This window comes from Leptopilina boulardi, unplaced genomic scaffold, assembly GCF_019393585.1.
Source record: "Leptopilina boulardi isolate dan_hultmark-lab unplaced genomic scaffold, ZJU_Lbou_2.1 LbouV2_10, whole genome shotgun sequence".
In the NCBI taxonomy this organism is placed as follows: Eukaryota; Metazoa; Arthropoda; class Insecta; order Hymenoptera; family Figitidae; genus Leptopilina; species Leptopilina boulardi.
In genome coordinates this window covers 450866-463029 of record NW_026137641.1, presented here as the reverse complement: position 1 = coordinate 463029, position 12164 = coordinate 450866, and the positions used below count along the sequence as shown (strand labels likewise).

Sequence of the window (12164 nt, the reverse complement as noted above, 5' to 3'; positions counted from 1 at the left end):
CATGCATAAACATAAAGAAGATAAAATTTAAAGATAATGAATATTTAGGAAAAAATAATTTTTCATCTGCTCTGTATTAAAATATTTTGCTAAAATTATTATTTTTTTCTAGTTTTAAAATTCATCCGAATCTCTAAATTAGTAAATAAAAATTTTTTGTTTCCAACAATAAATAAAATAAATTTTACTTTATTTTTTTAAGTTTTAGACTAATTATAACACTTGAAAAAAATTATAATTTTAGCAACATAGTTTATTGTCGAGCAAATAAACAATTATTTTTCTAATTTAATATTCATTAACACTAAAAATTATATCTTCTTTACATTACTTATAATAAATTTAGTTGCCAAAAGTCTTCAATTATCAATTCAAAATAATTATTATTTTACTATTATAATGAAACTATGTTATTTAAAATATTAGTACTAAATTGTTTTTTGTTATCGACAATATAATTTTCTATCAGTCAAGAAATAATATTTTTTTTGTTATCCAGTTGACAAATTCAAAAACCAAAAAGAAAATTTTTTCTTCAAATAAATTGAAAAAATAATTTATTTTCAAATATTTGAAAAACAAATTTTATTTTTGAACACAGAATTCAAAAACAAAACTATTCTTTTTGTTATTAAAATTTTCAACTGGAAAACAGCAAGAAAAATTTATTTTTTGACTGACTGAAAATTATGTTGTTGCATAAAAAACATTTCTAGTACTAATAATTTCAAAAAAAATGATGAATTAAAAAGGTGAAATAGTAATTATTATTATTTTTTAATTAAAGACTAAATAATTAAATCTATCATGTATAAACATAAAGAAGATAAAATTTTTAAAGATAATGAATATTTAGAAAAAAATAATTTTTCATCTCCTCTGTATTAAAATATTTTGCTAAAATTATTAGTTTTTTCTAGTTTTAAAATTCATCTGAATCTCTAAATTAGTAAGGGAGAGTCGGTAGTGGCGAGACACGTTTTGTTTTTTTGTTATAGCACTCACATTTTCAAGAACATCAAGTCTGTATATGGGCATATCTCTAGAACTTTTAAACTTTGAGATATTAGAAAAATTAATTTTTTTTTCAGGGCACATTTGTGAAACAAATTTTATTGTCTTCAGTATTGATCAAATACTATAAAAAAATTTGCGTAACTCATTTTTATACATTGTTATGCATTACAGTGGGCCTTATTGCAAAAAACCTGCCCAAAATCTCTAGATGTGTTTAAAACTGACTGAAATTTGTTACTCGCGGATTTTTTTGGTCGCTGATTACAAATGCGACGTTAGTTTTTCAAAATTCAAAATGGCGGATCCAATATGGCGGACGACTTTTTAAAAAATTGATCGAATTTGTCTGAAATTTGTTACTCGGGGGTTTTTTGGGTCGCTACCACCATTAAAATGATTAAATGCTACAGTTTCGAAAATTTTATGTCCTATTGCTTATTAAGTCATAAGTAAATGTAGTTTATAACAATTTTTGAATTTTTTAAAAATTTTTTAAAAGATTTTGTTTGCAATTTTGGATCTACCATTTTGAATTTTGAAAAATTTAATTCAGATTCGTAATCAGCGACCCCATAAACCCCCGAGTAACAAATTTTAGGCCAATGGGATCAATTTTGTAAAAAGTCATCCGCCATATTGAATCCGCCATTATGAATTTTGTAAAACTAAGTTCAGATTCGTAGTCAGCGACGCAAAAAACCCCCGAGTAACGAATTTCAGGCCAATTGGATCAATTTTTTTAAAAGTCATCCGCCATATTGGATCCGCCATTTTGAACTTTGAAAAACAAAGTTCAGATTCATAATCAGCGACCCCAAAAACCCCCGAGTAACAAATTTGAGGCCAATGGGATCACTTTTTTAAAAAGTCGTCCGCCATATTAGATTCGCCATTTTGAATTTTAGAAAATTTAAAATTTAGATTAGTAGTCGCAGCGAACCTAAAAACCTTCGAGTGAGAAATATCAGCCAGATTTAAACACATCTATTAGTTAATACTTACTTTTCTTCACAAACTATGCGTCGGACAGTTTAGGTTTATATTCATTATTAATTATACAGTTTTAATGAAGTGTGCAAAGGTTAACTATTTTTCTGTATACTTTTATAATGCATGAGAAGAGATTACAATGAGTTGGGAGCATTTAGAAGCAAAATTCAACATGTGCTTTTTAAATATGTGGTTTTTTGATTTAAGTTACGTTTTAAAATTTAACGTTTGAAGTCATTGCATTCTTTGTGTAAAGGAGGCACACATTCCTGTATTGGTTCAAATTACTTCTTATTAGGTAGATAATATAATCCCGTTGTGCCGTTACTCAAAAACCTTCGTTAAAAAAGTTATATCAGTTTAACTGCTAACTTGTAGAAATTTTGAAAAAGTTGTCTCGCAAGTTTGAAGCTACATAGTTTTTATTCAATTTGAGGCACATCATTGTTTCATAGATTTATTAGTTCTTTACACTCCCACCTACTTCTATTGCAAGCCACAAGACACACAATGTTTCGTTAAAATAGTTACAGTCTATAAACTAAAAAAAACAGTCAATATCACACACTAGAAACTGTCGATTTCACCACTTTAACTTACGTTCGTCATTTCCTACATAATTAAAAAAATTATATAACGCATGATACATTTAAAAAGCCCTATAATTGGTCAGATTATGGTATTGAAAAATTATTAAAAAAATTCTTAAGGTATCATAATGAGCGATAACATAAAGTTTAAAATTTCTAGAGATATGCCCATATATATCCATGGACATGTGTGACTCTATACTGCAAATTTAACTTATACATTTACAGAACAGATATTGGAAAAAAAGTTATTGCCGATTTACGATAATGTCTCGCGACTACCGACATAAAAAATTGTCCGTAGTGGCGAGACACTATCTTAAAATCAGAGTCTTTATCGTTCAAACGTAACAAAAACAAAGGAATCAAAGAGAAATAGTATAATAATTGATGCCTTTAAATCATAATATTGTTTCATTCAATCATAAAAATACAGGCAAATATTTTTTTGATTGTGAGCCGCTAATCCATGTCACAGTTATTAAAAACAAATAAGCTTTTCTTCCAGTTCATCTTTTTCAATTTAAACTATAGTTATGAAAAATATTGTCGACAAAACGTACAAAAATTATATCAAATTCATTAGGACATGTACAATATTATTAGATATAAAAAAGCCACTGCCGACAACAAGTGTCTCGCCAATGCGGAAACAGCATTTTTGGGTAATGACGATGTACAATCCTATGCATCGATCAATAATTCATAGTGCTCTGGAAATTTTGAAGGAAACTTAAATACTAAAGACTCAAAACATTTAACCCTTCAGAAAATTCCGGAAATTTTTATATATTATCACTTATACCGATGGGAAATAAAACTTTTAAAATATCTTGAAACTGTTATTAACAGTATAGCGATATTTCGTACATCAAAAACGTATGTATCATATTGAAAAGTTAAAGCACAATAAAACTTGACTTTCAGACCAGAAGTGCCAGCACAGTCAGTTCAGCTGTCTGAAATATCCTAATGTCTCGCCACACCGGCTGTCTCGCCACTGCGGACAACGCCTTACATAAATTTTTTTTGTTCCAACAATAAATAAAATAAATTTTAGTATAATTTTTTGAGGTTTAGATTAATTATAAAACTTGAAAAAAATTATAATTTTAGCAAGATAGTTTATTGTAGAGCAAATAAACAATTATTTTTCGAATTAAATATTTATTTTTAATAAAAATTATATCTTCTTTATATTTCTTATAATAAATTTAATTGTCAATTGAAAATAATTACGTTAAAAAAAATTTTATTGATAACTAACAATTTGAAAAGATTTAACATATTCTATTAACTTACCGCGGTATTGGTCCTTCTTGCAGCTTTCGTCTTCGTCGGCGGTTTTATCGCCTTTGTTGATGTCTTAGTTATTTTTCCCATTTGATGACTTTTCCTATAATTAATATACAGTTTTATATATATATGAACAGCTTTATTTTTAAAAGAATTCACAATTTTAAGAAATTAATTTACCCACCATTTATTCCTAAAGCTTGAACGTCCACAGCGTAATGAGAGTTGACATTGGCAACAGAGTTGACACTAGAGTTGGCACGCACTGAAGTGGGGCATCATCCAATCGCCGTAAGGTAGTCAAATCTGCAGCCAATCCGGTCGCATGATTTTTTCCGATGTAGCTTTTGCAGAAATCTAATGTTTCTCTTATAGAAACACTGTATATTTTTTGATATATATCGATCTGTTTTGAAAAGATGCGTTGAACAAAAATATTCAGTGCCGTACGATGTATTTGGTCAGAATTATTCCGACACAAAATTTTTCGTAACAATTGTTACATTGTACCACCGGTGATAATATTATTGTTTATTGTTGTTACAAACCAAAAATTTATTTATTTAAATTTTATAATTTAAATCGAGCTTTTGAGATGGCCCTAAATTTTAGTTTGGGGAGGCACCAAGCTGCCAAGTTCTGAAGGACCTTGTTTAATTTTTGTGGGGACGTTATCTTACTTTTAAAAGTTGCGCTCTGCTTCGTTGTTTTTCTTTGAATGATTGGTTGAAAATCAATTAGTTATGGTGTTAAAGCAAAAGGAGTTCAGTTGAAAGGTAAGTAAAATTTAGTAATTTTATTTATATTTGTTCTTTTATTCAGGAAAGAAAATATTGTGGTTAACAAGTGAATTTAAAAGTTTAATACAAATAAAGTGGTTAATGTTGAACGATACAGAATTTACTTACGACTACCGACGTCAGCTAGAGATATTCTTGTTGTCGTCGGGCAAGAACGCTTTTAATTACACTTAACTTGGTTGTCTTTACAACCTATTGTTCGAATTTTACAGGTTAAAATTATTTGGTTTACCCGAATAAATGTTTTTAACACTGCGTTGTGGGGCCACTGTAACGAAACGGCGCAGGCGCTACACGCACGGACTGGCCGGTTATTTATTAAACAAAATTCGATTTAGTAAAATACATTTACTAAACCGAATTTCTCCCGCTACAGCTCTCACGCGGACTTCGTCGGTTAAAAGACTTCTATTTTATTTTTCGTCCGCCTTTCGTGTTATACTTTTAATCTAAGTTCTACACGGGGGTCCGACGCGCAGACGGGCTAAGTCGCGGCGTTCTTGAGGTCTCGCAACACTTACCAGGCTAGAGCCAGGAGATGTTGCTCGGAAGAGTCAAGAAGTTGTACTGCAATTAATTAAATTTTTCGACTAGCCTCTAGTCCTTGCCTTCAGTGTCAAGGTGGGGAAAACGAAAATTTAGATGGAAGTAGGGGAAAATTCCTGGGCCCGGTGGGAGTTGCAATTTTGCTGATCTTTTTGATTCCCATGCAGGCTCCGTGAGAACGGAAATGGTCTGTTAATATGAGACATTTCTGAAAATTATTTTAAAATAATTAAATTAAATTATAATTTACTTAACAAAATTATAATTTAATAATATAAATTATAATATTATTTAACAAAATTATAATCCAATTCCATTATAAATGGTGCAATAATTTATTGCAATTATTACAACCCATATAGAGGATAGCAAGTAGGTTGCGCATCCAATTGTGAATATATCCATATCTATGACCCATGGTTTTCCGTTAATTTGTTGGAAACAAAGTTGCAACAAATGTGTGTTAAATAAAAGAGTCTTCTGCAATTGGGCATATAATACTCCAAGGCAACATGCGTTCGCATATAATACCGGATCAGCTGTTGGAAATGCACGTGCTTTTGTTTTGGTGCTATGTTTACAACTTGCGGGCCCGGAGGGGTGAAGGAAAGGTTTTACGCACAGATAAGGCAGCGAGTAGAGGCAAGCATTGCGCGTGTGTGTTAGTGCCTGTAGCACGACGAGTCCCATGGTGGTGTGAGTCTTGTAACCGAGAACCCACGAGCGCACCGTAGTTTATGCACGGCTGTTTCGTGTCCGTATGTGTTGCGCTGGTCGTCCCCCCACATATACACCACAAGCGGTGAGTTGTATATGTTCGAATGTATATTTTCTTTTTTTTTTTTTTTTTTTTTTTTTTTTTTTTTTTTTTACTATTACATATATATTTTCTTTAATATAATTCCTTTTGTATTCGTTACATCATTTTTCTTATAAAACGTAGTCTTGTTCGCGCAATGTTGCATCTCGACATTTTCTTCGCAACATTGCTGCAGCAAATACGCGTGGTGCTTGAACGAGGTGGATGACTAATATTGCAACTATGTTGATTTTCGCCATGATGCTTCACAACATTGTTACAATGTTTCCAATAATAAAAGACATATGTAACGATGATAAAATAGATATGCAACCTTGCGACAGTGATATTTTTCGCAATCTGGCTTCATAACACTGTCACAAGGTTACCCTCTAGAGACATATTTTTTTTTTCTTTTTTTTTTTTTAACTTAATTTACTATTACATATATATTTGAAAGAAGGGTGCCGAGCAAAGAGTATTAGCGAGCTGCCGACGGTTCCTTATCAGGGTGTCAGGTATCCGTAAACAAGATCTTGCCTCTCATAGCGAGTCTTGTCGACGAAAAGAGATTAAAATATAATAGGCAGTGTTGCCGAATATTAATTGAATTTTAAATGGTTGCAGTGAAGCAACTAAATATGTAACAATCCACCGTGGAAATTCCGTTTTCCGTCCCGGAGAACTCGATACTCTTTGCTCGTAACCTGATAATGGCACAAGGTTTTCTTATTTCTTAAATCTATTTTCCCTTCAAAGATTAGTCAGTTTATACATTACGGCAACACAGCGTAAGCATGGTGTTTCTTATTGTATGACTAATCCTTGATACGTTAACAAAGGTTTAGTTTCGCATCCGCTGTAACTCAAAGTTGTCGACGGTAGTTCATGAATTGGCGCAGGGAAAGAACAAGCGACGGCTCGATTCCTCTTTTCGTATTAAAACGTGAAGTGCAAAATCGTGAAAGTTTAAAGTGTGGCTGTGTGAAATAGATTTTCCCCTTTTTTTTTTTAATTAACTATTGTACTCCCACTTCATAATGTCCCAATCATCGACCCGTGCCGGGCAACATGCCTCCCTTCCCTCATTCTTGGGGGTCGTGATGGAGATCTAAAAATTAGAGTGCCCTCCGAAAGTGGAAGAAGGCCTGCTTTCCGTGAATGCGGAAAACATCCAGGAACATCCGGAAGACGTCGCTTTGGATAAAAGATTCGCCTAGCGATGGCGGAGTTGGCGGTTCGGGAGGGAGAGGAAGACAGGAAGAATTCGCTCTCCAGAGGGTAAGTTACTCAAACAAAGTTGTTCTCTTTTCCCCTTTTTTTTTAATTAATAAGAAACTATTACACGGGTAAAACTGCTTATATTACTGGAATTATAGAAAATAATACCGTACTGTTAAATATTTATGAGTTGATATCGATTTGACGAAATTTTATTAATTTATAGTTTACTATTATGATACATTATTTTCTAACACTAATAAGATTCTTCACAACAGTTCAAGTCCTTACAAAAAAAACGTTTTTTTTTTTTTATATATTTTCCTTCTTAGCAATTTCGATTATCTCTAAAAAAAAATTCCTTGCACACAAAATTCATTTCATCTAAATAAACCTGACTATCATCAAAGAAATACTTACACGAACCAATTAATTCCCCTTGAAACAACTAAACAACACCTGAATCAATAATTTAACAAATTTCGAAAAAATTTCATTCAATTGACCCAAACAAAACTAAATATTAATATATATTAATTATATTATTAATAAGTATTTGATACAGCCAAGTAATTCATTATTCGAATTAGACAGCTTTCCTTTTTTTTGTGCAGAAATTTAATAAATTTAAATACGATTTTAATCAAATTTCTCGAAGCAAGGCAATTATTATTATTATTATTTTTTTTTTTTTTTTTTTTTTTTTTTTTTTTTGAAACTTATTCATGGTTAATTTTGCTGTAAGGGTGAATGTATAAAATCTTCCTTTCGGGTGAGATGAGATTTCGAATGGAATTCTTTGTATTTCTCTTTGCAACTTTTATTTTCTCATTAGGCTGATAATTTATGACGCCCGAGTGGGGGGTCGGTAGCAGTGAGCGCGTTCAGTGTCGCCGGGACGTGACAAATTCCCGAAAACGATACAATGCGCTTTTCTTAGATCTTAAGTGGTCTGTTTCCTGTTTAGATTTTAAATACTTAACTGTGACGTAGTCCACTATCTTAATGGGAAAAGAACCACGAAATTTGTTTCTCTTAACTGCATTCAGCTTTGAAAAAAAAAACGAAAGCAGTTAGTCTAAGACAAATTGTCGTGTCGTTCATTTTTCGGGTAAGGTTTGTGACACAAGTGTTTCTCTGATTTTTTTTTTATTGAAGGAATGTATAAGGGCATATCTCTAGAACCCTTAACTTTAATGTCCCTCGCATATATTTTGGTAATTTTAATAAATTTTTTGTTGATTTTTGTTGGAAATATTAATGCTTGATACAATCAATCATTTCCAAAAGATTCCACTTTAATTTATTAAATACATAAATAATTATTTCAATTTTAATACGCGATTTTTAACAATGTCTACTTGTCCTTAACCATACTTTCTGATGCTTTAAACGATATAGTTTTAGATTTAATAAAAAATTACTAATTCTGAAATTTTTTTTTTTTTTCAATGTTAATTAATCGGTGAACACATTTTCGCACGGAAATTAATATTTTATTAATTGTGAAAAAATTTATAAGCTTTTAAAAATTGTCCCTCACTTTTAACCTTTTCGACCGTAATCATCGTATTTATGATTTTTCTTTTGTAAGACAAGCGGCACGTTAAAATAACTTATGGGAAATCAAAGATCAAGTTACTATAATTATTTTGAGACATAATAAATTGATGTGCTTCATGTCTTCAAAAAAAAACTATTATAAGTTAAATAAACGAAAACACGCGTGGACAAAATTTGAAAACAACCGTAATACGAGTGATACTTCATGAAAATCATATAAAAGTATCCGAAAAGTACTGATATATATTTTCACATGTGCCATTTAACATCCCGTGAATGTGCTTCGAGAAAAAAAATGCTTTATTGCAAAGATAATGTAAAAATATTCATCAATTACGGTCGACCGTAATCGACCGAAGTTTTTTAGAAAGAAATTGTTATGTACGAAGTTGCCGATTATAATTTTTTTTATAGAAACTGTCATTAATTATTAAAACCTGAAGGTTAAGTTTTAATGTTTATTTCGAGACACAAAAATGGATCCAAAAAAATTCATTCTGAAAAAAAGATGAGATGCGAGAGAAAAGAAAAATAGAAAAGAAAAAAAAAGAAAAGAAATTGGAAAGTTTACGAATATTAATTTTCAATAGAAAAAGTCTATGAAAATCGTATGGTAAATTTTAAAAATTACAATTTTACATTTTTAAAACAATTCACTACAATAAAAATCTATTTTAAAATGTAATGTAAATATTCAAATAAAATTTTTATATATCTAGTTAATTTTTTTTTTTTTTTATTTTTGACACATGCTTTTATACCAGTGCATTATTTCAGTATTTTATTATTCATATAAATATTGAAAATATTAAACGAATTTTATTGCTTTTTTTTTTAATTATAACCCCTTAGAAAATTTCCTTCAACTGTTCTTTATCCTAAAAGCAAACACCTGTTGAATATTTTTTTGTTACAGGTTAAAAATAATTCTTAATTTTAAATATTTATAACTTTTTGAAGACAACTTGTTTTATCTGTCCACTTGTATAATTGGAAAGCTTAGTTCTTGAAGTTTACGTAGACAGAGTTTCAATACTGTGCTAAAAAAAATTTTTTCTTATTGAAAAGTTAAAGGTTTCAAAGATATGCCCATAAGTGATTGGGTGGAAGCTTTGCGGCAGACGGGTTGTTGTCAGTGAGTTTCCCCTCTTTTTTTTTTTTTTTTTTTTTATTTTATTCTTTATGTATATGTATACTGCTTGAGTAAATCGACGATAACTTGGGCAAGGTTAGAGCAATTTTCATCTGGGAAAGCTTAAACTACTCTACAGAGTCTTATCCTCATTTCCCGACTAGGCGTATTCAAGGTGATTTTTCATCCGGAGTGCCTGAAAACGGGCTGTGAAGTGGCGCTATCTAGAAGTTCGAGAAATCTCGTCTAGTCGAAGTAGAGTAGTTAATTCTTTGTTCGTTGTGACTGATTTCCTTTCCCCTTTTAAATTTAACTTGATTTTAATTAATTGTTCATCCTTAAAAATAAAAATTTGTTTTCCCTTTTTTTTTTTTTTTTTTTTTTTTTTAGCTTATATCAAATGGAGGGAAGATCCACAAGATCGAAAGGTGCCACTCTCGAGACTGGTCTCGAGTTTTATCGACCTTCCAGCAGTAAGGACAACCGTCCGGATCTTTACGAGCTTTACAAAAATTTGGATGTCCGCTATTTTAATGGGGAATTGAAACGGGCGGGATTTACCGTAGACTGGGGGCAGAATATGAGGAGGACTTCCGGGTTCACAGATACGAAAAAGAGATACATTCGTATCAGCTGGGAGATTCACAGCTTGCTACCGGAAGAAGATCTTATGGCGACTCTCCTACATGAAATGATCCACGTGAAGTGCTTCCAGCACAAGTGGGATGCTAGCAGTCACTGGCATTGTGGCAAGTTTGTCGAAGAAATGGAGAGGATAAATAAGATTGGGCCCTACAAGGTAAATTCCTTTTGTGAATTGTTTAGTGGAGCTCAGCTCAACTATATATTATCTCTCTTTTTTTTTAATAACTGTAAAGAGAAAAAAAAAAAAAACAAACACTCTTCCCTTTTTTTTTAGGTGGTTCTTAGTCACGAGCTGCCGGAAAAAGTTTATGAGAAGTTGCATCCGCACGAGTGGAAATGCCGTAGTTGCGGTTACATCATTCAATTGACGACTCGCACAATACCAGGTCCAAAAAACCAGCATCCCACAAAACAAATTAAAAGTTGCGAGAATCCCTTGTGGGAAAAATTGTAGAAGAAAATGCAAGTATTTTTTTTATATTTTTTTTTTTATTTTATTTATTTATTTTTTTTATGGAATCGATAGTAAATTTGTACATTTATTCTTTTAGCCTTTTCTCCGCGTTGCCAAGGATGGCACCTTTCGAAGGATACCAGACCATTGAGACGTCCTTAGCCGGATTTTAAAAGAGGTGGAGGAAGAAAGGAACCGCGCGATGAAGGGGGTGCCCCGAGCTACGCCCCGGCACGAGTACAGTTTAGGACAGGTGTGCCCGTTCCGTCGCTGCGCCAATTTCCCTCTTTTTTTTTTAAGAGAAAAAAAAATTAAAGATAAAATAAAATAAATAAAGAAAATTTCACAATTACAATTTAAAGGGTTATTAGGCCCTTTATGATAATGACATTTCACTTCTTTTTTTTTTTGAATAAATGAGTTTTGCATCTAATAAAATATTTATTGCTTAATTATAGCGACCTTGTGACTCACTCCATCTTCTTCCACCTTTTTTTTTTTAGTGAGATATTATTTAGTAAAATTTAAAAAAATTGTGTCTTTAATTGAAATGAAATTAACTTTTAATACAAAATCTGACCCTTTCTTTAAGTTTTGATTATTTTGAATTTCATTTTACCTTAAATGCTTTTATTAATAAGTGAAATATTGTTTTCAAAAGAAAATGTTAATATTCAAGTTATAAATACTCAAATGTTTTTATCAAATTGTTAATCGGTTCGAGATTAAACGTTTACTCAGCTTCATGGTTGATCTTCGAGGTCGATCTTCCGGACGTTACTGATGATCAACAATGTCGGGTTGCTTTATGGTACACCTTGGAGAATTGGGCGGTGCCTTCACCCGACAGAATCTTCCTCGGCATAGGCTTCGAGGATCAATGATCCTAATCCTTCGGACAGTCATCTGATTCTTCGTTGTTGTTTATCTTCGGTCGTTGCAGACTTTTGTTCACTCTGGTTAACGTTGTTTGTGGAGCTTGGGCGCAACACATCCTTAACTTTCACTGCTATTTCCTCTTTGGAAGAAACTGGTCTATCTGAGGATGGTGTAATTACTTCATATAGTGCTTCTGCTGTTGCTGGTAGTTGGGTAGCACGGTCGGGTTTCT

The 12164-nt window shown here is 31.6% G+C and overlaps 1 protein-coding gene across 1 annotated transcript; it reads left to right on the top strand.

Annotated features, from left to right (window-relative positions):
* The first annotated feature begins 8361 nt into the window (after positions 1-8361).
* On the top strand, positions 8362-11937 carry LOC127291499 (DNA-dependent metalloprotease SPRTN-like). The gene is made up of 4 exons (XM_051320683.1): positions 8362-8476; positions 10345-10753; positions 10874-10985; positions 11795-11937. Exons 2-4 carry the CDS (start codon positions 10355-10357, stop codon positions 11935-11937), a joined length of 654 nt encoding a protein of 217 aa, XP_051176640.1. The 5' UTR covers positions 8362-8476; positions 10345-10354.
* The last annotated feature ends 227 nt before the right edge of the window (positions 11938-12164 follow it).

What these genes read in the sequence shown, in the direction of transcription:
- LOC127291499 (XM_051320683.1), top strand. Translation starts at nt 10,355, where the DNA reads ATGGAGGGAAGATCCACAAGATCGAAAGGTGCCACTCTCGAGACTGGT. An exon ending in ATAAGATTGGGCCCTACAAG is followed by an intron (nt 10,754 to 10,873) that starts GTAAATTCCTTT and finishes CTTTTTTTTTAG; the next exon opens with GTGGTTCTTAGTCACGAGCT. An exon ending in GACGACTCGCACAATACCAG is followed by an intron (nt 10,986 to 11,794) that starts GTCCAAAAAACC and finishes ACGTTTACTCAG; the next exon opens with CTTCATGGTTGATCTTCGAG.